General features: G+C 46.2%; 1 protein-coding gene across 22 annotated transcripts in view; it reads left to right on the forward strand.

Moving 5' to 3' along the window:
• Positions 1–26,578, forward strand: part of CLASP1 (cytoplasmic linker associated protein 1) — a 211,566-nt gene that overhangs the window by 97,064 nt on the left and 87,924 nt on the right. For 12 of the 22 annotated variants that reach the window (XM_080917999.1, XM_080918017.1, XM_080918010.1 and 9 more), the window contains exons 9-20: positions 10,146–10,295; positions 12,849–12,922; positions 14,463–14,555; positions 16,029–16,174; positions 17,065–17,200; positions 18,375–18,445; positions 18,906–18,965; positions 20,299–20,376; positions 22,205–22,372; positions 22,897–22,946; positions 23,409–23,579; positions 25,303–25,350. In XM_080917999.1, coding sequence (XP_080774125.1) covers positions 10,146–10,295; positions 12,849–12,922; positions 14,463–14,555; positions 16,029–16,174; positions 17,065–17,200; positions 18,375–18,445; positions 18,906–18,965; positions 20,299–20,376; positions 22,205–22,372; positions 22,897–22,946; positions 23,409–23,579; positions 25,303–25,350 — 1,245 coding nt within the window. The remainder of the gene's footprint in view (positions 1–10,145; positions 10,296–12,848; positions 12,923–14,462; positions 14,556–16,028; positions 16,175–17,064; positions 17,201–18,374; positions 18,446–18,905; positions 18,966–20,298; positions 20,377–22,204; positions 22,373–22,896; positions 22,947–23,408; positions 23,580–25,302; positions 25,351–26,578) is intronic. The other 10 variants (XM_080918014.1, XM_080918007.1, XM_080918009.1 and 7 more) reach the window with 1 other exon arrangement.

A 26,578-nucleotide genomic window follows, 5' to 3' on the forward strand; every position in this document is an offset into this window, starting at 1 on the left:
CAGTTATATGCTAATAGAGGAGCAAGAGAATAGTTTTATCTTTGACCTTAAACTTTGATCCAAGTTGAAAAGTGAGTGAAAGAGCTACCTGCCAAGCCTGATGAGTTTGATCCTTGATAGCCAAGGTCAAAGGAGCGAACCAACACCCTCAAGTTGTCCTCTAATCCCCCCCCCCCAATGTCCTACACACACACACACACACACACACACACACACACACACACACACACTAAACTAAATGTTTAAAAAACATTAAAATTAGACACAAGAATGACCCTGAACAATATGGAACTAAAGACCTGAGGCCAGTGGGACCCGAGGTCCATGGACTGAAATGTAGACTGAGGATCACAGCTCAGGGCTCCGGCAGGGAAGTCAAGACACAGGATGTCATCATCTTCGTTAGCTCCCAAGCCCTTACAGACGGCTCAACTGGTCAGTCGGGAGGTTGATGCAGGATGCCTTTCTCCTATCCATTAACGTTCTTTTTGCTAGTCCAGTGCCCACCATGTTGGCTTTATGTTTGTTGAGCAGCGGGGTCAGACTCACCAACTGCTCTTTGTAACTTCAGATTTTGCCTTCAGTCTGCTGCTTCCTCTGCCCAAAGTGAGAATGACCCCAGAGTTATGAGGTTTCTGTATCTGTGCTCCTGAGAGGGCTGCTTTATTATCTCACGAGGGATTCCTTGTTCTTACACTTGCTCAGAAGTCACCGTAGGGATTTGTTCTGTGTGGGCGTTCAGCACCGTAGCCTAAGGTGTTAAGCAGAATGTGCACACATTTAAAAGCACCTGGCCCTCCTCCAGTTCTTCTTTATTGGATACAAGTAAAGCAGTGAGTCACATCACAGGGCCCCAAGGAGAGCATAGAGGATCCTTTCTAACTTCATTTGGCCTATTCTATATAAATATAGGTTACACTGGACATGCCTCTGGACGGGGAACTGGCATGCCTTCCTTCCTTCCAGCCCCTAGCAGAGTGCCTGGAGCACAGTCACACCGTAAAGAAGTGCTGGAGAGATGCAGGAACAAAGATGCTTTGGGTGTGCTGTTGGCGCCTACTGGTGGCAGCCTTACAGTGGTGACAGATGGGCCAGGTTACTGGTCTAGGCCCGCCCAGCTTCATCACAACAGTGACAAAATGGTTTCTTTGGGATCTCATCACTTCCAGAGAAGTACTGTGCTGAGCCCTGAACTTCTACTGTATGAAGGAGGGAAGGAGGAGTTTGGGGAAATTTTAAATGTTGATGCTACTCGGTTAAGGCATACACCTAACTTAGATTTTTTTTTCTTCCTTACAAAAGACATGCTTTCTTGTAGCCATGGGAATCATCCTTGAGGGTACTCCAAGGTGTGTACACACATCCTCTCCAGTTGGAACCAATTCTTGGGAAGGTTCTGAGTGAACTGCCTCATTTCTCAATAGTGTTCATTTATTTCTTTTTGATATCTAGTCTTAGATTGTGTGCTAATTAACTGTGTGCCTTAAAAAAGAATTTATTGTATGCATATGTGTGCGTGTGTTTGTGGGCACCCACAAGAGCTAGAAGAGGGCACTGGAACCCCTAAACCTGGAGCTGGGACTGGTAGGGGTTCTGAGAGCTGAGCTGAGATGTAAGAGTAGCAAGTGCTATTAACTGTGGACTCTTCAGCGGTAGTTTCCTTGTTGTGTGCCTTTGTTTTATTTTATGGCAGGGTCTCAACTGTGTAGAACTCAGAGATTTGCCTGCCTCTGTCTGCCTCTGCCTCCCACTCTGCCTCGCCGTAAGAGCATTTTAAAGGAGCACTGCGTTCCTAGTTCACCTGCATTGACGTTGTTTTGAGTCACTTTGTGTCCGTGCAGCATCACTGCTGAGTCTACGTAGCTTACTTGGAGAAAATCCATGGTGTTCTGTCCAGGTATCCTGGATGATTTGCATGAAATCTCATGTAGAACATTTGTTGAGTTCTGGGTGACACAGTCCCGCACGTGTAGAAAGGGGACAAACTGGTCACAAAACTGGGAAATCAAGGGTAGGCGGTATTCTCAGTCCTGGAACCTGAGCCAGGTCCCAGGTGTCTCCACACCCGTCGGCCTACTCTTTTCTTCGCATTGCTTGTAGGCAGGCACCTTGTCTTGTTGGCTTCAGACTTGCTTCTGTTCAGCCTCAAGTTCAGGAGAGGTTCTAGGATTAGTTGCTATGATTGGTGGCGTGGAGTCTTGCCTCTCTGCCAGGTGAGATGGGGCAGACCTGGGAGTAAGTGGGTAGCTGGGTAGGTGAGAACCTGAGAACTGCGAGCTGTCGGGGCCGGATTAGTGTGGTGCAGGCCATGCATGGGATGGACCTACAAGTAGATAGCAGCAGTCCTCCCCAGTTTTTCAGACAAGGCAACAGACGCTTACCTGTTATTTTTCTTAAGATTTATTTTATGTTTCTTGGTGCTTTGTTTGCATGCATGTATGAATGTGTATTGTGTGTGCCTGGTGCCTGTGGCAATTAGAAACTAGCAGTAGTCTCCTGTTTCCAAGGATGCACAGGGATGTGTGTCTCAGAGTATGAGACTTATGTAAAAATAGCCTTTGTGAGGGAAAATGTGCTGGGATATGTATGGAAGAGCAGCTCATCTTTGGGCATCCCCTGTCTCTGCATCCTTGAGTCAAGATCGCTGAGTTATTCTACTTAGTAGGGTACCTTGCTGTTTTCTTCCCACAACATGGAGGGTAAGTTGAAGGCTGCCAGGAATCCCATCAGCTCAGGTGCCCCTGGTACAGATCAGCTGGCAGCCTTGCTTTAGAGAGCCAGATATTTCCACCTGTAGACTCCCCTTCAAAGCCTTTCCAAGGTGAGAGGGCAGGAAAGCTTGGTTTAGCCCTGGCCCTCCTGCAGATGAGTATGGAACTACATACCCCCGTTTCTTTCCTTGGTGTTTTGGCTCTTCTGTATGAATGCTGAAGCTTTCCAGAAGAACCCAGAGCTTGCAATTCCCACTTCCACAGCCTCTATATCTGTCTTTAGATCGACATCTCTGTTCATACCTCTAGTCACAGTGGCATAGGATGGTCTCTGACTATTCTCCTGTTTTATTGATTATGTGTATGTGCGTGCACATGCAGAAGACAGAGGACAACTTTGTCAAATTGGTTCTTTCCTTCCACCTTTGTATGGGTTCCTGGGATCAAACTCAAATCTTGCTGAGCAACCATCTTTACCCGCTAAGACCCGTCGCTCAGCCTTTCTCCTTATTTCAGCCATGTGATGCCTCCTTTCTGCCTGGTTCCTGGCTAAGGCTCTCTTCTCGGGTAACTGCACTGTGCTGGCATCTGTCCTTCCACGGTGTCTTACTCAGGGTTTCTACTCCTGCACAAAACATCGGGACCAAGAAGGAAATTGGGGAGGAAAGGGTTTATTCAGCTTACTCTTCCACATTGTTGTTCATCACCAGAGGAAGTCAGGACTGGAACTCAAGCAGGTCAGGAAGCAGGAGCTGATGCAGAGGCCATGGAGGGATGTTACTTACTGGCTTGCTTCCCTTGGCTTGCTCAGCCTGCTTTCTTATAGAACCAGGTCTACCAGCCCAGGGATGGCACCACCCACAGTGGGCTGGGCCCTCCCCCTTGATCACTAGTTGAGAAAATGCCTTACAGCTGGATCTATCTCATGGAAGCATTTCCTCAACTGAGGCTCCTTTCTCTGTGATGACTCCAGCTTGTGTCAAGTTGACAAAAAACCAGCCAGTACACACGGTTTGGTTGGAAGTTCATGGATGACTGGGCACTCTGGCCTTTTCTGTTTTTCCAGGATTCTTTCTGTTGTGTTTTAAACTCATCTTCTCCCAGCAGTTCTCAGAGGCACACTGGTTTGCCACGGTCCCCCACAATCAGGCAGACCTATCAGTTTTTACTTCAAATATGACTTGAATGGTTTTGCCAGGAGTGGGTTGCTGGACAGTTAGGAATGGATTCCACTGCCGCTCTGTGGAAACTTCTCAGGCCTCTTAGAATGCCTGGTCGGTCCCAGGGCTCTAAGAGAAGAGACGAGGCTCAGGTGACTGAGGAATTGAAGGTGGACAGGACCCGAAGACTTCAGTGAGCTTACTCCAGGTTCCTACTCCTAGCCTATCAGACAGCAGCAGTAGCTGTGCGAAATGTTCCCACCGGTGACTGAAGGTAGACTGGATCCTTCGGGGCCAGGCGAAGGTATGTTTCTGCTTAGCTGCGCATTCAGATGCTATCGAGGCCAGCGAGGTGAGTTCCAGGACAGCCAGAGCTACATAGTGAGATCCTATCTTCAAAAACCAAACAGAACAGAGACTAACAGAGAGCAGTGTACACTATAATTTACTAGTTAAGCAATACTGAAATATGTCCAGAACTCAGGACTCTGCCTGAGTATTGGGGACAGCTCTGGCCACTCTGTCTCAGGCTTAGTTATACAAATGGCCTGTTTGCCTTTTAAGGAGTGATGCTTTCTACAGATGAGACTTTTTCACTTTACTGAAACTAGGCACCTTTTGGATGGTCCAGCCTCCTTCCTTCTCCAGAAAACAATATTCTCACTCAGAAATTCCTACAGTATACTTTGATCATATTTACCTCCAGCTTCTCTTTAAATCGCTCTAGTGCATTGCTGTCTTTTTCCCCCAACTGAGGTCCTCTTTTTTTTTTTTTTTAATTTAATAATCAACTCCATTTGTGCTGCCCATATATTCCATATATTTCTGGGTAATGGCCATACAGTGGCCCACGGTCAGTGAACTAGGAGCCACCCTTAAGGAAAATGCCTCTCCAAGAAGCTGTGAACTGCCCATAGGTCTTCAGTTAGGGGTGGGAGCTCATGCTGGAATACTGAATGGACCTACTGTGTAGGTCCTGTGCAGTGGTCCTGTCATATCCAGCAGCTTCTGTTTTGTTGTGGTCTACCCCAGTCTCTGGGATTTAGATTCTTTCTGTCCCTTTCTGTGGTGGCCCCTCAGGATTGGGGAGGGTATGATATACATGTCCCTTTTGTGGCTAGGCACACACCAGTCACTTACTGTTCTCTGTACTTTGGATCAGTTGTCTGTTCCGGCATTAATCACTACCCACTGCAGAAAGTCACTTGTTTGATGAGGTCTGAGAGCTGCACTGAACTATCAGTAGACAGATAGGAATTTAGGAAGCAGTTGAATATTATGTCCGTAACAGAACAATAGCTGTATGATCCCTCTGAGGCCTGTGAGCTAGCTTCTCAGCCATAGCTTCTGGGCTAGATTTGTTTGTAGTTCAAGGTATGTGCTTCCTCCTGTGGAGCAGGCCTGATATCCAATCAGAAATCAGGGCACCTCATAACACTTATGCCACCCACAGACACAGCCTGCTATGCTGGTCATTGTAACCATTCACTGGATTCACAGCTCAGTAAGACTGTTGATGACCCCCTACCATCCCCTCAGCTGCCTTGGCAGCATTTCCTAAACTAGCCACCAGGCAGGAAGCTTCCTGGCCAGTACTAACTTGATAGCTCCATGTCCTTTGACTAATGTGTGTGGTGTCTTCAGCAATAAGGTTTACCATCAGGTTCTGATGGTGGGCAGTCAACAGTGATGGTGTGTGTGTGTGTGTGTGTGTGTGTGTGTGTGTGTGTGTACCCATGTACATAGGTAAATGCTGTGGATCATGTAGAGGTTTGAGGACAGCTTGTGGTAATCAGTTCCATGTGTGTTGCAGGGATTGATTCAAGTTGTTAGCCTTGGCAGCGTTTGGCAGCAAGTATTTTTACCTGCTGAGCTACCTTACCAAGCTCCTTCACATTTCTAAGACAGTCCCTCCCTGGCCTAGGGCTGGCTGATTAGGCCATCCATCTCGGCCTCCCTAGCACTGGGATTAAGTCACATCCCGCCACACATGGATTCTTTTACTTTTAATGGGTTCCAAGGATGTACCACATTTTTCAAGCATGTTACTGGTTGAGCCTTCTCCCCAGCTCCAACCTCCTTTAATTTGATTTTAAGTTTTGAAAACTCTGAGAAACTTAGGCTAAACTTTAAAACTATTTAGTTCAGTTTTCCAGTCATGAACTGTTATTTTTATCCCTAAACATCTTCTCAGCTCGAGTTCTCTGATTTAAAACATTGTGTCCAGCTGTGGATCTAGGCAATAAGTACACGATTTCCCTGTGTTCTGTTGAATCCAGCTGAGACAGGAAGGACCAGTTAGTGGGCTGCTGGCTCTGTGGCCCAGGTGAAACACTGACTTTGAAGTTTGGGGTCCTTGTTCTGAGTGCCTGCTGCTGTGATTTTACATTTCTCAGGTGCCCTTTGACCTGTGTGCTGTCCCAAATTCCAACTCGTTTGAGTTCAGTAGTTTCCCTGTGTCCTTGGTGTGTGAACCAGATAAGTGAGCTGTTAGGTTTGTCCATAGGTGGGTAGAACACCAACGGTCCAGGCGCTCCTTCTCCATCCCTTACCCAGGAGGCATTTCCTCAGACAATGGCTACGACAGGTAAGCCTTCCCAGGGATAGTGAGCTTTTAAAAATACACTTTTGTAGACAGAAATACAGCAGCTTCTGTTTTGTTCACACTTTGTGTCTTGTCTTCCCCAAACTTTTAGTTTGTGTGTGTGTGTGTGTGTGTGTGTGTGTGTGTGTGTGTTGACAATCTGATATAGCAATAGATAGTCCAATTATGGTTTCTGTAAAACCAACAAGTTACTCACTGAGGACATAGGAGAAGATATGAACATTGTGTGTGTGTGTGTGTGTGTTTAGTTTTTTTTTAACATATTTATGAGTACACTGTTGCTTTCTTCAGACACACGAAAAGAGGGCATTGGATCCCAGATGGTTGTGAGCCACCATGTGGTTGCTGGGAATTAAACTCAGGACCTCTGGAAGAGCAGTCAGTGCTCTTAACTGCTGAGCCATCTCTCCAGCTCTGTGTGTTTTGTTTGTTAAGATATGTTTATGGGTGTTTGTCTTCATATATGTGTGTATACCATGTGTCCGCCTAGTGCTGGAGAGGTGGGAAGAGAGAACTGGCCCCTGTAGAACTGAAGTTAGAGGCAGGTATGACCCATGTGGATGCTGAGGGTCCAACCAAGGTCCTCTCTAAGAAGTCAGTCTTCTAGCCCCGATTTTTACTCTAAATAGCCCTTCATATGTATAGAAAGGAAAGAGTGGAGAGAATAAAAAATGAATCAGCTCTGAGGAGAAAGTCTTACATTTTCATGTCTTTACTGCCTTCATTTCTTTATGTAAATCCAGCATTCCAGCCATTCTACTTCCCGCTGGTCTGAAGAGCGTCCTGTAATAGTTCCTGGTGAGAGCTGCTGGGGGCAACATTTTGCTTTTTATATCAACGTATTTTGCCTCTCTCTTTGATTTCAATTTATTTATTTACTTATATATTTATGTGTGCGTGTGTCCATGCCATGGCACGTGTACATAGATCTAAGGACAATAGGGAGGCACTCTCCTTCACCACATGAGTCACAGCAAGAAGTCACATTGTCAGGCTTGGTGCAAGTGCCCTCACCCACCAAGCCACCCTGCCGATCCCTGCCTTTATTCCTAAAATGTCTTTCACTGATTAAAAACACTGCATTGTTCATTTCTTTTGCCATTTTCCTGATGCAGTTCTGCCTTCTCTGACTGCTGCCTGTCCTCACAGGGCCTGTGATGCACTTTGCCCTGAGACTTTCACTAGTTCTAAGCATTTGCACAGTGGTTGTCCTGGGTGTGTGTTCTTGGTAGCTTTGGTTGCCAACTTGACACAGCTATATTCATCTGAGAGGAAAGCCTCAACTGAGGGCATGTCTGTGGGGGACTGTCTTGCTTTTTAATTGATGTAGGACAGCCCAGCCCACTGTGGGCAGCACCATCCCTAGGTAGGCAGTCCAGGGTTATAGAAGAAAGCTTGTTAAGCAGGATCCTGAGCGAGCCAGAGTGAACCAGCAAGCAGTGTTCCTTTCTGGTTTCTGCATAAGATTTCTGCCTTTTCCTACCTCACTTCCCTCAGTGGTGGACTGTGGCCCACAAGTGTAAGATGAAATAGTTTGCTCCCTCAATTGCTTCAGCCTCAGAGTATTTCATCACAGCAGCAGCAGCAGCAGCAACAACAAGGAAACAGCAAGTATCTTTTCTCTGCTGTGTGTTTGGTTTTTCAGTTTCCTGAATCTGTGGGCATATTTTTCTCATCACATAAAGATCTGACTCTTGCTACTGATAGTTTTCTAGCCCCTACTGCATCCTACTGGGAGTCCAGCTTCACGTCTGTCTCTTACCACCACCACCACCTTCGTTTTTGAGGATACTTTTGTTTCTTTAATGGTGGCTGAGCACTGCTGTTCTGTGTTTAAGTTCTCCGACCAGCTGGCATCAGATGCCCTGTGAGCAGCCAGCTGTGGGTGCTGCAGCCCTTGTAACCCCTGAGCCATTTCTCCAGTCCCTGCAGCCTTTGTCGTCTGATTGTGCAGTTCTTACACATGAACTTTGTAGATGACATCTGGTCTGCGTATATTTTATGCTTTTTGGAAATCACTGTTACCTGACTGTTGTTAGATTTCCTTTTTCTTTTTATTCACTCCAAGGTGATTTTAGCACCTTAAATGACTCACTTGCTACATAAGCCCTTGGAATTTGGTATATACCTTTAATTTTGCATCATTAAAATGTTTACTGGTAGAGCTGGAGAGAAGGCTCAGAGGTGAAAGTGCTTGCTGTACCAACCTGACACCCAGCCCGACAACCTGAGTTCATCCCCCAGTCCACAGTGGAACAGGGAACTATTTCCAAAAGTTGTCCTCTGACCACATGTGCACCACACACATACAAAAGTAATAACACTCGAATGTAAACCCTTGATAAGTAGGTTGAATTTTAAGAACCACCAAAAATGATCTGTTTCTTCCAATTTTGAATGTGTCAGAAGAGACACTGAGCCTCGCTGGTTTGAAGCTTTAAATGCACGGTGTGATTTCAAAGAATCAGCTTCACTAAGGGAGACGAAGCCTAGAAAACATACTTTTGCCAGTCTGTCTAATTGCCATGTTTGTAAGTGATGATTTAATTCAGTGTCAGCAGAGGTGTGGCGCAATACAGGCACTTGAGTTTCCAGGAAAGCAGACAAACGGAATACATTAGTAGGCCCTTTCATGACCCAGTAATGTTGCTTATTGGCATTTCCTAACTTAAAATTGGCAGACTAGTTCTTATAAAGTATTTGTTGCAGTTCTATTGCTTCTAACTTTTTTGCATTTATTCGTTTGCTTACTTACTATTTTGTGTGTATATGTGCATGCATGCTCACAAGTAGGGGTGCCAAGGTGCTTCTGTGGAGGTCAGGACAATTGTTTGGTTCTCTCCCTTTGTGATATGGGTTCTGGGGACCCATCTTATGTCATTCGGCTTTGAGTAGCTCTATCCATCAAGCCATCTGGCCAGTTCACAACCCTGTTCCTGATAGTGAGATATTATGAAGTTAAGCTGCCTAACAGTGGGTATCTTGGTGGGGCGTTCTCCCTCTCAGAGACCTTACAATCATTATAAGTAGCTTTATGAAACATATTCCACCACATGGGAAAAGTTGAAATATTTCAAGAAGTTGTATTCAGCTATTTTTTAAAAGTGCATTGCACCATATATGGTGGGACACACTAGTAATTCTAGCTCTCAGGATCATGAGTTTGAGGCCAGCTGGGAAGACTCAGCAAGTAAAAGCCCTGGTAGTACAAGTGTGACAATTTGATTTTAAAGCTTCAGAACCCACATGAAATCTGGACAGATGGCATGGGCCTCTGTGATTCCAGCACTCCTGTGTGGAGGTGGGGACAGAGGTTCATGGGCTAGCCATTGTGAAACACGGAGAGCACCCCTATCCAGCAAGGTGGGAGGTGAGGACATACACCTGAGACTGTCCACACACCACACACACACACACACACACACACACACACACACACACACACACACGAAATCGTGCACAGAGAAAGGATCAGATGTTTTCCGTGTTGCAGTGAGAGAGCATTCTGGCTCTCTAAGGTAAGCAGTGGCCTTCATAGTTGCATTCTAAGCTTTGCCAGGACCTTACTTACTTCCAGGTGCAAGCCAGTGTTTTCAAGACTGATGATTGTTCTGTGTATAGGTGAAAACATGCCGTTTTCAAACAGTGGCTTCTGTGCTTCCTTTTCAGATAAAAATTTTGATGATGAAGATTCTGTGGATGGCAACAGGCCTTCTTCTGCCAGCTCTTCATCGTCCAAGGCTCCATCAAGTTCTCGGAGAAATGTTAGCATGGGGACCCGTAGGCTCATGTCATCCAGTCTTGGATCTAAGTCTTCAGGTAAGAGCACATCCTGTATGGTGCTGTGGGGTCCTCGTCAAGAGTCCTTGCCTACTGTATCCCTGTGCAAGCACATTCTTGCGTGCAGTCTTTGATTGGCCTGCTGCTGCTCTGTTGATGCTGCTGAGCTGGCAACCCTGGCTTAAGATGCTGTTTACTCACCATGTTCTAGAGAAGCCAGCCAGAGTACAGAAATCACAGCCCCAAGGTGAAGATCAGGCCCTGTTTGGTCGTCTGGATGCAGCCTTGTCTTGACCACCACTGGGCCTTTTACCAAATCTGTTAAGACCAGAACCACACTGAAAACTTGGAAATATGATTTGTTCATTCAGGTAGCATTTTTCCCTGTGAAGATCAGTGTGAGTGCTGGATAAATCAACACAAGGAGACCCAGTGAGGTGGCTCAGCAGGTAAAGGCACTTAATGCACGAACCTGGTGAGGACAGACGTCCTTAGACAAATTGACTGCTTATTACACCTCTGACCACTCACTTTGCTGTCACATTTTAAGCTTATACTGCAGTTTTTACCCCCAAAACATCACATAGCCACATGTTCACTGATGGTGCTGTGTCTTGGGCTTGAGGGTAGAGAGGTGTGTAGAATCCCAGGGCGGAGACCCAACTGCCAGTGGTAGGAAAGCACTGGAGCGCTACCCCTGGCGGTAGCTTCTGGGTGACAGAGGCCTCAGGAGCGCTACCCCTGGTGGTCTGTCCTGGAGTCACAGTATCTGGACTGGATTCACAAGGCATCACTGCACTGAGAGCCCTGTCGGCCACTGGCAGGCCTGTGTCACTGTGTTTGTCATTCTTCAGAAGGTCTTTGAGTGCGCGTTTATTCAACATAAGGTTCACTATTTGTAAATGTTTATTTTATGTATATGAATGTTTGCCTGTGTGTGTGTGTGTGTGTGTGTGTGTGTGTGTGAGAGAGAGAGAGAGAGACTATGTGTAAATCTGGTCCTGCAGCACAAGTCCCTTGAACTGGATGGATTGTAAGCTAGTCTGGGTTCTCTGTTAAGGTAAGCAAGTGCGCTTAACCTCTGAACCATTTCTTCAGCTACTTTCAAGGAGAATATTTTCAATGTTTTATTCACCTCCATTGTATCATGTATGAAGACTCTGTGTGTGTCTGTGTGTCTGTCTCACACACACGTGTGTACACATGCATATGCTGGCATGCTTACGGAAGTCACTGGACAGTCAGTCCTTTGCTGCCATGATGTGTGTCTCAGAAAGCAAATTCAGATTGTCAGGCTTAGTGACAAGTTCCTTTATGTGCTGAAGCATTTCACCTGCCACACCAATATTCCTTTAACGTATTTGTCTATTCTCAGTCTTCCCTTGAGTGATATTAATTTCATAAACAGGAAAGGTTAGACAATTCCTGCATGATCCCACAGCTGCTTTGCTGCCCATCTGTCACCCTCAGCCCTTCCCGAAGTCTCCACTGGGCCAGTCTTCCCTCCAGTCCTGTCTTCATTCTCTCTTGGTTTAGCACCATAGTCCTGATGGCAGTAGATGCTTTTCCAATCCTGTGGTTCCAGAGGTCATTGCTGCCTGCTCACAATGCTTTAATCATATGCCAAAGCAAAGGCAGGGTTCATTGTATACCATAGCCCGTGATTGACATCTATGTGGCCTTGCTACTGTCATATGATCACATTTACTGCTACCTGGGCTGTCTTTAAACCCACTTTTTGTTTTATTTTCTTTAGCAGGTCTAGCAAGACCCTAACACTAAGTTAGGTGTCTAATAGGAAAGCAGACATGCTAATCTCTATAATCACTCCTGGGGCTTCAAGGATGACCTAAGACCCCAGTGTGAAAACTTTTTATGGAGCATAATAAGACGAAGTTGTCATGGGGTTTGGATTAGTAAAGAGGTGTAATCCTCCCTGCGGTAGCACAGAATAGTTAGACAGTCTCAGGGGGATCTTATGCACGTTGTTGCCCATCCTTAGCCAACCCTTCTAGAAGTCTCTACTGTGCCAGTTTACCTTCAGGCTTGCCTTCATTTCAAGCATACGGGGCAGCTTAACACAGCCCTGGGGGAGAAACTTGAACTGACGAGTAAATCAAACATCGAGGGACTAAAGGGATGGCTCAGCGCGAGAGTGTCGGCTGCTCTTGCAGACAGCCAGAGTTGGGTTCAAGGCTGCTTGTATCAGCTGAGAGGTTCTGGTACCCTCTGGTCTCCATTGGTACCCACACACAATGTATGCGATTACACACAGACTCAAACTCATACACGTAGAATGAATCTTTTAACGTTTTTTTTTTAAAGATTTATTTATTATATATAAGTACACTGTATCAGATCTCATTACAGATGGCTGTGAGCCACCACGTGGCTGCTGGAATTGAACTCAGGACCTCTGGAAGAGCAGTCAGTGCTCTTAACCACTGAGCCATCTCTCCAGCCCTTTTTAAAGTTTTAAATGTTCCAAAATATAATTTTAGTTTTGCATATTCATAATTCTGTAGTAGATGCTTTAGACAGTGTTGGTTCACATTATCTTTGTTTTAAAAACATTTTTTTTTTTTTTTGTAGCTGCAAAAGAAGGTGCTGGTGCTGTGGATGAAGAGGATTTTATTAAAGCCTTTGATGATGTACCTGTAGTGCAGGTGAGTGTGGATCTGTGCTGCTAGTAAAATCATCATAGTGGTTCGATAAATAAATGGCTTAGTGGTTTAGAGCCTCTACTGCTCTTCAAGAGGACTGATTTGATTCCCAACATTCATCTTGAGATGCTCACAGCTGCCTGTAACCTCAGCTTCTGGGTGTAATCATCTTCTTCCAGCATCTGCGAGTACCTACAAATGTGCCACACACATATAACACACAACACAGAGGCACACAGGAGTAAAATTAAATGTAAAAAGTAATTGTTTTTATTTTTTTAAGATAGAAATAGTCCTTAGATTTTAGTTTTCAAATATACCTGTACAAGACAACTTTGTGTTACAGCAGTGAAATGCCTATGGCAGCTAACTATTAAGAGAAAAGTTCATTTAGCTCATAACTTTGGAGACCCAAACTATAGACTGTAGGAAGCAAGCCTGAGAATCACGTCTTGTCCATGTTACTTCATGGTGCTGGATGGATGGCCCTGGAACAGCAGGCAACTTCTGTCAGATCAGCAGAGAGGACAGGGTGGTGGCAGCTCAGGCTTTCATAACAAACCTTCTGGAATTATCTCCCCAGTGACCTTAAAGAGCCCACCGCCTGCTAGCTGCACCACCCAGGCTCCTAACCTTTTAACACTGGACCTTTGGAGACTCACGTCCAAACCCTAACACCACTGCATGTAGAATCTTTACTCTCAAGACTGTATGAGACCTAAGGTACAGATTAGAAAATGTGCAGGCCCTGCAAATTACAAGAACAGAAGTCCTGGTCCTCTTTGATGTCTCTGGAAGAGTAGGAAAGATGTTACTGTAGAGTAAGTTTGTTGGCTTACAGAAAAGAGTCAGCAGTTGGCTAGACAGAAGAGGAAGATTTTTTTCCTAAAATCCTCCCTCACAGCCAATGGAGGACGGCAGACGCACTGGAGGATGCCACTTTCTGGCTCTCAGTCCATGCTTAGCTAGTTTCTTCATGCAGTCCAGAAGCCTCCGCCCTGGTGGTACAGTGGGCTGGACCCTCCTGTATCAATCAATAATCAAGACAATCCCACAGGCCCTCAATTGAGCCTTCCTTCTCAGATGATTCTCATCTTCGCTGGGTCAAGGAGAGCTGATGACCCGAATTGATCCCCGGACCTCACGGTAGAGGTTGGAGTGATTGCTAGGAGCTGCCGTGCACTGTGGCCCCCTGGTCCCACCTCTCATCCCACCATACACATTCAGTAATCATAAGTTTTCAAAAACAGGACTAATGCATCACTGACTGCTGGGTTGTTTGTTTGTTTGTTTGTTTGTTTGTTTTTCCCCTCTCGTACACAACTCTCCTGCTGGTTTTTAGTAAAGGTATGTCTGAAACAGGGTTGTTTCTATGTGGCAGCAAATAAAGGGGTTTCTGTTGTTTGTGGGCCACTAAGATGAGCATGTCCCAAGAATTCCTCATGTGAAGTCAGTTTCTCTTCCTTGACTTCAGGTATATAAAAACAATCATTTTAATTCTATACGTCATCTTCTGTTAAGTATAAATTAATTTTGCTTCCAGATTTACTCCAGCCGAGACCTTGAGGAATCCATAAACAAAATTAGAGAAATTCTGTCAGATGACAAGCATGACTGGGAGCAGAGAGTAAACGCTGTAAGTGGTTTCTTTAGGCTCATTTACTTATTGCATGTTCATGTATTTTCGTACACATCAATGCACATAAATGGCCAAGTGCACACTTTACCTTAGTAGATTACCACGCTTTCTTTTGTTGTTCACAGTGAGTTCTGGTTTTTGAGTTTGTTTCAAGATAATCTCGCTACGTCCTAGTTTGCTTTCTGTTGGTGTGAAAAACATCATGACCAAAAGCAACTTGGAGGGGAAAGGGTTTATTTCTTCCTATTGGCGTATGGGTTATAGTCCATCACCAAAGGAAACTAGGGCAGGACGCAGAGGTTGGAGCCTGGAGGCAGGATCTGAAGCAGAGACCATGAGGGAATGTTCCTTACTGGCTTGCTTCCAATGGCTTTTTAAAATATATATACACACATGCACATATATAAACCTGTTTTCTTATATAACCCAGGACCGTCTTCCCAGGGGTGGCACCCCCTGCAGCGGACTGGGCCCGGGGCTCCCACACCAGTCATCAGTTAAGAAAAGGCTCCCGAGACATGCCCACAGGCCAATCTGATGAAGGCAGTTCAGTTGAGGTTTCTCCTCCCAGATGACTCTAGTTTTTGTCAAGTTGACAAAACTAAATAGCACATGCTGTTAGCCCATGCCCGCTTCACCGAGGGATCTCCTGCTTTAGCTTGTGGAATGCTACCACACCCAGCCCTACATCTGTTTTGAAAACACAGCAGCTTGTTGGGTGTGGTGGCTTATGCCTTTAATCCTAGCACTTGGGACGCAGAGACAGACAGACAGAGTTCTATGAAGCCAGCCTGGTCTACATAGAGTTTTAGGAGACAGCCAGGGCTAGAAAGGGAGACCCTGTCTCAAAAAGCAAGCAAACAAAACACAAAGCTAAAAAACCTGAGCATTAAGGGCAACTGACTAGTAAGATGGTTCAGCAATTAAGAAAACAGTAGCTTGGATTCCGGTTCTGGGAGCCAGTGTCCCTGCTGGCCTGCTGGGCTCCTGTGTCCTGCGGTGCACATAGACACGTAAAACGGTTTTTGAGGGGAATGATTTTTATGATGGGTGCTGCATTTTAAAATGGGGTCTTAGCTGTGATCTGATTTGTTCATTGTATATTAGGTAATAATCAGCTGTCCAAATTGTCTTTGCAAAATGGTTTCTAGGGGCTAGAGATATAACTTAAGCAGTAAGAGCACGTGCTGCTCTTACAAAGGACCCTAGCATACATCCCAGTAGCTCTGTCAGGTGGCTCACAAGCACCTGGAACTCTAGCTCCAGGGGACCTGACACCCTCCTCTGGCCTCAGTCAGCACCTCACAGATGTGACATATATCCGCCCGCCATACACACAAAGATAAATCTTTTTTAAAAAAATGGTTTCTATTATCAGTTGACTTTTATGTTTATTTCTTACATTGGTGGCTGTTTTGTGTATATGTGTTAAATTTTTTATTTACCTCTGACTTTTCTCTGTCCCATTAGCTAAGAAAGATTAGATCGTTACTCTTGGCTGGGGCTGCTGAGTACGATAACTTCTTTCAACACTTGCGTCTTCTGGACGGAGCCTTTAAGCTCTCTGCTAAGGACCTGCGGTCTCAGGTAGTGCGGGAAGCTTGTATCACATTGGGGTAAGGACTGCGAGCGCTACGTTCACCCACACCGGGATACAGTCTCTCTCAAAGCTTTAAAGAGAACTCCTTGGACATGTCTGTGGGGTCGCCTCTAGCTGTTTTCCAAGGCAGTCTGTTGACACCCGTGTGCATACTCTCAGGGTAGCTGCTGCCCAGTTATGTAGTGTGTGTTGGGCTTTAAATTTTACTCACTGATATCTCTGAAGCCTCTCTGGAACTATTAATTAAAACCGACCTTTGCCTACAGGATGGTGTGCACTGTGTAGAAGAATGCAGTGGCAGTGACGTTCGCGCAGGGCTGTGGGTGGGCAGTGGTAGCGTGCACCACCATGTGACATGCAGATCCCCCAGTCAGCATCGGTCAGAGGGGGAAGAAAACGTAGCCCAGTACTACCACACTGCTTTATCTGGGGCCCAACTTAAATGTAGTGTTTGCAACACCACGATGTTAAATCAGCAGCCACAGCACCAGGCCAGCGTTGTGACGGTATAGGGTTTTAGGGTAGGCAGATACCAAAGCAGCATGTTTTATATGTAAAACAAAAATAAATAAAGGGGGCACAAGTGTTGTATTTATGCTTAACGTTTATAGTACATCTTTTGCCTTGCTGGGTTTTCTTTTACTCCTTTAATACTTATGTGAAAATTATTTTAAAAAATTGTTGGCTGATGGCTTTGCCAAGTTTTCTACTTGTACATTTTCAGTCTGTTTTGAAGGTGTCTTCGGCCCTTGTCTTTGCTCCCTAGAGAACTGTGAAGGAAAGCGTCACGTGCCGAGAGGCTCTGTGCTTCCCTGTGTGTGAGAGTGTGACTACAGCCTGTGTGTGAGGGTGTGACTACAGCCCATGTGTGAGGGTGTGACTACAGCCAATCCTTTCTTGTTGCAGGCACCTGTCATCAGTTCTGGGAAATAAGTTTGATCACGGAGCTGAAGCCATTATGCCAACTATCTTTAATTTAATCCCAAACAGTGCCAAAATTATGGCTACTTCTGGTGTTGTAGCTGTTAGGCTAATCATTCGGGTGAGTATGCTATGGGGGCACCCATAGAAGAGAGTAGGAGGCCCCGATGGCTGATGGGACATGGCAGGCGCTCCTGTCGCGGGTGGGACCGTCTGTGTGCAGCAGTGTCTTTCCCACGGATGGGAGTGTTGAGAGCTGCAGGGTCAGTGTTGCATCTAGTGGGCTGCCACACTATCCCTCACACCCACCTCTTTACTCCTGACCTCGGCTCTAAGTCCTTGGCCGTCCAGAGCGTCCGGCTTTGTCTCCCTTTGCCACTTCTGGTCTTCCTCCCCTCATCCCTGCCTTTTATTTTAGTTATTTGTGCTCATGGTTGTCATTTACCTGAGGCTCAGCAGTCTCCTCACTTGAGTTTTCTAGCACTTTCTGTAAGGCAAGCAGCTGCCCAGTGTTAGTGATCCTCATGCATGTTTTTAGGAAAGTAGTCCATGAAGGCTTAAAAAGACCTTTCCTCCACTTCCTCCTCTACTCAAGGCCCACTTTTTCCCCAGAGGCAAATCTGGAAACTGGTATAAATTAAAACTGTCCAGCTGCTTCCTGCCAAGCCTGAGGACCCCTGAGTTCAATACTCGGGTCCTACATAATAGAGGCAGAACCAACTTCACAAGTTACCTCCTGACTTTTGTACATGTGCCAACACACACACACACACACACACACACACACACACACAGAGAGAGAGAGAGAGAGAGAGAGAGAGAGAGAGAGAGAGACATACAGACAGACAGACAGACAGACAGACAGACAGACAGACAGACAGAAACAGAGAGAGCATGAGTGTGAGCAAAGAAGTAACTAAATGCATTTTAAAAAATCTTGAAACTCTGCAAAACGCACTCAATCCCCACAAGTTACTCAGGATTGTTGGTCATTATCACTGTTCTTGCTTGCCCTTGTAATGATAAACCCAAGGCCATTGTATGTTTCCTCTGAAACAGTGACCTCAGACTGCATGGCTGATCCCTGCTGCGCCCCGTTCTCTCTCACAGCTGTCAGTTCTGTAGTGACAGTTCAGTCTGTGTGACATTCCAGGGCATTCGCTTTCCTTCCTCAACGCTGACATTTTAGACAGAACATACAGAGCTGTGAGGTCAGCTTTTAGGAAAGAGGCTCCTGTTGCAGCCGGTTCTGGTCTGTGTTACAGGTGCTCACCTGTTTGCTCTCCTCCCCACAGCACACGCACATCCCTCGGCTGATCCCCGTCATAACCAGCAACTGTACCTCCAAGTCTGTCGCGGTCAGAAGGTGAGCCTGGGAAGAGACGGGCTTCTTTATTGTATTGCAAGTGTCTAAACAAGAGCAACACCAGGTCTCCTCCCATGGAAGTTGATGTTGGTTCAAGATCACTTTTATTCTCTGGCTGGCAAAAATGGCTTGATGAGTTTCATCCCCGAGACTCTCAAAAGTTGTCCTTGTCGCACACACACTACAGTTACACATATTCAACCTTCCAAAATATTAAGACCCTTACAACATTTTTAAGGAGCTTAATAAACTCTGTGTGTGTGTGTGTGTGTGTGTGTGTGTGTGTGTGTGTGTGTGTGTCTCCCTCCCTCCATGGCCTAGTCTCTTAGTTATTTCTGTTCTTCCCTGTTAAATGAATAGTACTTATTCAAAAGATAAACTGGTTGATTTAAGCAAAAGCTTTTTCATTTTCACCTACAGATATATTACTGAGTTCCGTTTCTTTCTTACCACATTCCAGGCGCTGTTTTGAATTTTTAGATTTGCTTTTACAAGAATGGCAGACACATTCACTAGAAAGGTGAGTCTTCACGACTGTTCTCTGGACTGACTCTTAGGGCTGAGCATCTAAGCATATGGCTTGTCCCATCCTGCATAAGGAAGGAAGGAATCTAAGCATCGCTTAGTGACTGTACTTCCTGCTCATCTGAGCCAGCTCATACTGCAGACGCTTTGGGAAATATCGTCCTCCAGATACTAGTGTGGCATAGCTTGTGTAGCTCAGGTGGAAGCTGCTTGCCTAGCATGTGAGAAGCCCTCATCTCATGCTGTGTTAAGCTGGGCCTGTAATCCAATACCCTTAGCTACATTGAGAGTTTAAGGCCAGCTTGGGCTAGAGACCATGTCTTAGGAAAAATAAAACTAATAAGCCCCCAGCTGGCAGTATGCATTACCGTGATTATGCCAGTAGGGGGTGGTATTGGTACAGGTCTGTTCTGCAGCTTAGGGTCTAGAGCTGCCCTCATCTAGATGCTTTGGGAATTTCACTTTCTTGAGAGGTTCTGTTATTTCCTCTATCTTTGGCCAGCAGTTGTCTTTATTGAGACTTGCAGCCAGTTACTTTTATATATCAGAATGAAAAGTAGCATTGTGTCAGACTTTCTCGCAATCACATGCCCGTTCATTTTCTATGATCTTCTTAGTTCCTGTCAATTTTAGGTTCCTGAGCCTTTGGGCATAGGAGGTGGTCGTGTTGAACAGCGGTTTTAAATGGGCATCACAGTTTGTCAACTACTTTTCATCAGAGTGATAATTGACTCTAGGAAATTCATCTAAGTAATGGAAACTAAGACTAAGACCTAGTCTGAACTCCCAAGCAAATTTCTAACCAGAAGCTTTGAGAATCAAGGCTGCCCACAAGCTGAGAAAAGAGCAGGAGTCTGAAAGGGCTGGTGTTTGTTAGCCACGTGGACAGTAGTTTTTGAAATTATTGTCTTCATTGTTTAAGGAGATTCCCTATTACGTACACGTTGCTGGCCACTTTTTGCCCTGGACATCTTTGAGTCATAGACCTTGTTTTCTTTTAATAAGGCAGAGGGATAAGCAATTAGCACACTGTGTTAACAGAGGCTCAGGTTGTGGGGGACAGCTATAGAGCATCTCTGGGGTAGTTGTGATTTGAAAAGTTGTGCTATCCAAATCCTTCTGGGAGAATGGGGTGGGGATGTAAAAGGGAACCTTGGGGTGCATGGGTGGGAGTGGGGCTCTTATTCTCTAGGCAGTATTACCTGACTAATTTTGGGGTGAAGTTGCCAGATCCATGTTACCATTTAGAACTTGATTCACAAGCTGGTTTTCACCTCCATGAAACTGAATGTTGAATGACTGTTCTGTTTTCTTTCCTAAATGTCCAGACACATATCAGTATTAGCTGAAACAATAAAGAAAGGAATTCACGACGCTGATTCTGAAGCAAGAATAGAAGCCAGAAAGTAAGTTTCTGCTGAACTAGCTATGCCTCAGACCCGCTGTATGGGTCACCTGGCTGCAGTCCTGTTGGTTACTGAAACATACGTTATTAATGATAACTGCTGGATGACTTCAGAACAGCCTTTCTGCTCTTTTTTCTTTGGGTGGTTGCTTAAGTGCAACTGAATATAAGTAGGGCTGAGGTGCATAGTAGGATGCTTGTTCTCATTGTCTCATGATTCCGCAGTGTGGGTCCTACTCTGTGTATCCATTTACTAAGCTGTTCAAAGCCATGCAGTCCAGTGTTCATTACCACTTGACCATGGGAGATGACAGCCACAGGCTGCCCTCTTCTTGGCATCGTGTTTGAAAACATGAAGTGGTCACTTCTTACCAACCATGAATCCTGGGCGGGGGAGTTGGATTGACTGATGCCTGGGTTGTCATGGTGATAATGCCCAGTTTCAGACTCCCAGAGGAACTGAAAATGCTTCAGTCACATGCCTATGTCTCTGAATCCAGTACCTCCCTGGAGATCATTTGCCAGGAAGCTTTATAGGAAGTTTGATGTTAAGACTTACTGACTTGAAGCTTGGGGTATAGCTTAGGAGGAGAGAGCTTGTCTAATATGTATAGGGGCCTCCATTTTGTCCCCTGAACCATTAAAAAAAGATGCTGCTGGTGTAGCCCACTGGCAGAATACTTGCCTCATGCTCAAGACTCTGGGTCCATCCCCTGTACAGCAGCTACACAACTGGAAATGACAATGACTCCTTCTGCTCCTGTGGTCTCTTCCGTGCTGTCACAGCTGACCAGCTCTTCAAGTTGACACAGATTACAAACTTTTTTCTTACTTAGCATTGTAGTTTACTTAGCAGGAACTTAATTCCTGGCATTTGCTTATCCCTGTGTGTGCCCACGTGTTCTCATGGTGGGACAGTGTGTGGACCAGAGCTTGTGTGTGGAGGTCAGAGGCCAGTTCCGTCCACCATATAGACCCCAGGGTTTGAACTCGGATCTTCAGTCTTGACAGCAAGTGCCTTTACCCACTGAGCTGTCTTCTGGCCCTGTTTTTCTCATTTCTGAGCTCATCAAAACTCTGCTCTCGTCTTGGGTAGTTCCTATCAGTGTGAGTGACACAATCTCTAGTTGCTGCGGGCCGTTCGTGGTCCACCCCTGCTCTTTCCTTGTGCTGTGTTCTCATCCTCTAATCATGATGCACTACAGATTTCAAGATCTGAGAATTGTCCGCTTTTCTTTTGTTTGTACTCTTGTGAGTGTTCGATGTCTCAGAACTGAGGAATATCTGACCACATTGATCAAAGTTCCCACTGATGATGGTTCTATACTCCAGGTGTGTCTGAGGTAGCTTGGGCTCTGTCTTCCCCAAGGTTCCCCGGCCTTGCACATTAGAGCCTTTCCTTTCCCCTTTAATAAATGACATGGAAGTTCTGAGAAGTGAAGTAACTTCTCCAGCATCAAAAACCTAGTTAGGAGCGAGATGGCTTACCCAGTAAAAGTAAGTGCCTCCCAGCCTGCTGATCTACGTTCAGTCCCTGGAAGCTATGCTGTGGAAGGAGAGAGCTGGCTCCCACAGGTTTTCCTCTCATTTCCACAAGTGTGCTGTGGTACCTCCATCCTCCCCACATTAATGAATAAAAGGGTATTTAATTTAAACTGTAAGTTGTAGCACCAGGAATTGTTCTATGCCTCTTTTATTAGTTTTCTGGCCTCGTGCCCCATCATTCCTCTTAGCAGGTTAAGTGAGGCCTCAGGTTTTCAAAGATGCTGCGTGGTGTACTCCAGCTCAGCAGGGTCCTCTGACTAGACCTGGGCTTGTTGTTTCCCTAGATGCTACTGGGGTTTCCACAGTCACTTCAGCCGAGAAGCAGAACACCTGTACCACACTCTGGAGTCCTCCTATCAGAAGGCCCTGCAGTCCCACTTGAAGAACTCGGACAGCATCGTATCTCTGCCGCAGTCAGACCGGTCTTCCTCCAGCTCCCAAGAGAGTCTCAAGTAAGGGCCTTGGCTTTCCGGCCACAGTGCAGTGTTGTGTAGGTAAAGGTTTCCTGCGCAGACACACACACTCTGCCAAAGCCCCCCGATGTCAAGGTACACTCTGGTTCTACTAGGACACTGCTTGGGAGGTGAGACTCTGCCACAGGCTCTTCCTTTTCTGCCACAGTTTTAATTAGCATAGTGAGTTAATGAGCATTGGGAGCTCTGTACATTAATGTGATGAGTGTCACCCAAGGACAGGTTTAGAAGGAGAAGACATCCAAGACACGGGACTTAACCTAATAGCATGTCTGCCCTTCGCTCCTGACCTCTGCCCTATTATTGTTTTGTTTGAAAGGTCATTCTTCTTAAATATAATGTTAGCACTCTGATTGTCACATGTGGGGTTGGTAAAATAATGAATTGCCTGAATCCTTCTGAAGATCTTGAATTCATTCTTCATGGGTACACTTTGCTGTTGTAGTTGTGTGACCACAGATAAGGCACACTCTTGGTGACACACATGTGCATGCATTTTGCAGCCGGCCGCTTTCTGCCAAAAGAAGTCCCACTGGCAGCACCACATCCAGAGGTAAGCCCTCGGTCACAGAAGTGCGGGTGGGAGGCCTGGGTGGGCTGCTCTGCTCCTGACGCGTGTTCAGGGAGAATCTGTGGCTGCTCCCAGCTCCACTCAGTTCTGTGCCACCCTAACATCTGCCCTGGGCTACCAGGACGGCTAGGCAGACAGACATCTGGCTCTGTGGCTTCTCGTCTCCCTGCCTCTCTACAGCCTCAAATCCTTTTGCTCCTTGGCTCATATAACATAAAGCAGAGGACAGCAGTTTGTTAGGACTCAAAGCTGGAAAAGGGTGTGTTTCCACAGAGGATGAGCTGTGTCAACCATAACCTTAGATCTATAGTTTTCCATTACTAAAACAATGGAATAGTGAACACCCTCCTGAGGGCACCAGCATGTTTGGATCTACGAAAAGCAGAGCAGCAGTAACAGTGTGGCCAGTCCTTCCTGACTTCTCTTCCTTCTTCTCCATTAAAGGCTCTACAGTTAGTACCAAATCCATGTCAACAACAGGATCTCTCCAACGATCTCGAAGTGATATTGATGTGAATGCAGCAGCCAGTGCCAAATCCAAAGTCTCCTCATCCTCAGGATCTGCCGCCTTCAGCTCTGCAGCAGCGTTGCCTCCAGGATCCTATGCATCCTTAGGTAGCCACTCCCTCCCGTCCTGCCGTCCCCACGGTGGCCTCTGAGCAGAGTGCAGAGCTTCCACAGAGCTTCCCTCTATAGCTGAGGGCAGCTTCGCTCTTGAGGGTGTTCTAAAGCACAAGTAACTTCACGCAAAGATAGTTCCTCTGTCCACTGTCATGTCCAGTGTCCCTTTTCTCTGGAGTATCGGCCTGTTCTGTAACGACATGAGCTTGCAGGCTGTGTGATCCTCATACCCTTTAGCAAGTCCTGCCTGTACCCAAGCCACTGGCTTTCCCCCTCCCCTGCTGGGGGAGCTGAGTCAGATGGCTCAGTGGGCCTTTAGGGTTCCCGTGGTTGTGTCTCTTAGAATGAGGATAACAGAAAGATTCTAAGGGAATGTAATGAGCCTTTAACCAACGTAAGCACAGCTGTGCAGGTGCTCTACCCTACATGTCCCCTCACTATCCCCAAACTGTTTCTCATTACTTTCCAAGTGTTGGTATCTAAGACAGTGATAGTTGCATTACTCAGCCTGTCAAGCCAACACTGAACACACCTTCCTGTGTCAGGCTAGTGTGCATTTCATTGTAATTTTGTAAATACCGAGTTAGTCATTCACCCCCAAATATGAGGAATCATATTTGGAATATGAGGAATCAAATATGTTAAGTCATAACACCAAAACTGGGCCGCTCACATGCCCACTAGGGCATTCCAAGGCCACTGGAATGCTGATTTTATGAAGTGCTTTGATATTGGAAACATGCGGATAGGACAGTACCCAGAGAAGGTACCACTTGTTCACTGTCACTGTGGGCAGGCTGTGCAAGCTCTGAGTCTGTTTCTCTGCCAGTGACTCAGGCACACGATTGGGGAAGGTCCTTTGGAAATGATTGCCCTGCAAGGTTGCTGAGGGAGTTGAAATAAGAACACCATTAACCTGAGATGTATGTCCGGGAGCTCTCTGTTCAGGCAGTCCTATTGCCCTGACTGCAGACATTCTTTTGAAATGAGGCTCAGGATGGGCTTTCTTCTTCCTCATGGTAACTATCAGTCCATTAACTCACAAGTGCAAAGGTATTACTTTGTACTTTTTGGTCAAGGAAGAAGCCACGGGTGTTCCTTCCCATGGTGAACAAGTTAGATCTAAGTATTTACCAGGGTGCCAATTCTTTTGATCCACTTTTACTTTTGTTTTTTGTTTACTTAGTTTTGTTTTTGTTTAGGGACAGGGTCCCACTGGATAGCCCTGGATAGCCTGGAACTCACTATGTAGACCAGGCTGGCCTCTAACTCGGAGATGGCTCGCCTCTGCTCCCAACAAGATGTGCCTGGCTCCTCTTTAGTATTTTTAGTTAACATTTGCTTGACCGTTTCCATGCCGGCCTTTAGAGGCTGTACGGTCGGTATTTATGTGTATACATCTGCAGTGCTCCGTTCAGACCTCAGCAGATCCCCTCAGTGCTGATGAAATCCCTGGGAGTTGGTGGCAGAGAAATGAACCTTTAGAATCGCTGAGGACGTTCTCCTGTCCAGACAAGACTGCAGCATTGCGTATTCTCTCCCTTCCCTACAAGACTTCTACCTTTAGTTTCCTTGCTGTTGACCCACCCCCACATGCTACTTCAGCAAATGGTAGCACATAGTTCTGAGACTGCGCCCGGGTCCCACTTAGACTGACAAGACACTTGACTTGTAAAAGTATAGCACTAAAGCTGATAACCCTTTTCCAAACTTCTAGAGTCCAGACACATGAGGGAAGACTTGGAGTACGTAGGCCTGGATGCAGGTACTAAGCACAGCTGCTGCTGCTGCGCGTGTAGTTGGGGTAGGCCTTGCTACAGCTCCAGCTTCTCCTCATGGGCTCTGCTCTTGGGGTTACTCCGTAGAACCTCTTCTACACCCCTCCTCCTGCTAGAACTTTCAGGGACTGGGAACTTTCCCAAGGACGATACAGTTGACAAACCCGAGACCGTGAGTCATGCTGTAGACTGTGACACAAACGTGGGGCACTGTTGTGTTTCGCTTTCCAAAGGCCGACTGTGTTACTCTGGGCGGAGCTGGCTCCCGGCGAGGCTCCCCAGCTGGCTTCCAGCTCTGCCCTGCTTCCAAACTTGGTTTCCTTTTTGGCTTTGTTTTAAAGTGTACATTTTGCTTTTTTAGTAGCTAATAACATTCTGCTTTTTAATTTTCTGAATGTTACTAACTGTTCCCTGTTGTCCCCTCCCTTGTTTTTTAATTGGCTTAAAGACGGTACTACCACTAAAGCGGAGGGTAAGCGGTTTGTTTCTGTGATTGAGGTGTGTGTCTCTCTGGTCCTCTGTTCCCACCGAGTGCTGCCCGGTGCCCACTTGTCCTCACTGAGGTCCCTGCATGATGTGTTGCACGCTGTCCTTACCCTCTTCTTCATTCTGTCTCCAGTGGCTTCTTGCCCTCCCTCTGCCTCGGTTCTCTTCCCTTTCCTGTTTGATCTTTGTTCCGGTGAATCAGGGCACTGAAGTGTGCTGTGGGTGGTGACCGTGCTGAGGCCACACTGGGAGGAGTATTGGACGTCACCTCATGTGCTGCTGACTTGGGGTTTGTTGCTCATGAGGCCCCACCCGAGCTGCACTCTCTTTTCTGCGCTTTGTGGGCCTCTGGGGCTCATCTTTCCAGTTTTGACAGTAAATGTCTCTGTCAACTACTCATGTTCAGCCTTAGTGACGTTTTCTGTCGAGCTATAAGGACACTTTGAAGCAGTGTCTTCCTGTCCTATGAAGCACACCACCAAACTGTCTTTGCGTCACTGTCACATGCCCGTTTCTTTATTCGTGCACATCGCTCTTCTTACCAGCTGCGTGACAGTGTCCTTCTCTGTGTTGAGTTCTGCAGTCCACAGCATGGAGAGACATGGCCATGTCCACATCTCGTCCCCAGTTTAGGCTGAGAAGCTCTTGCTCAGTTCTCTGCACTTGTTCTTTGAACTTGATACACAGCCGGCACAGAGCGCACTCACCTTAGATTAGCAGCTGTTACAC

Source organism: Micromys minutus (assembly GCF_963924665.1).
Source record: "Micromys minutus genome assembly, chromosome: 6".
NCBI classification, from domain to species: domain Eukaryota; kingdom Metazoa; phylum Chordata; class Mammalia; order Rodentia; family Muridae; genus Micromys; species Micromys minutus.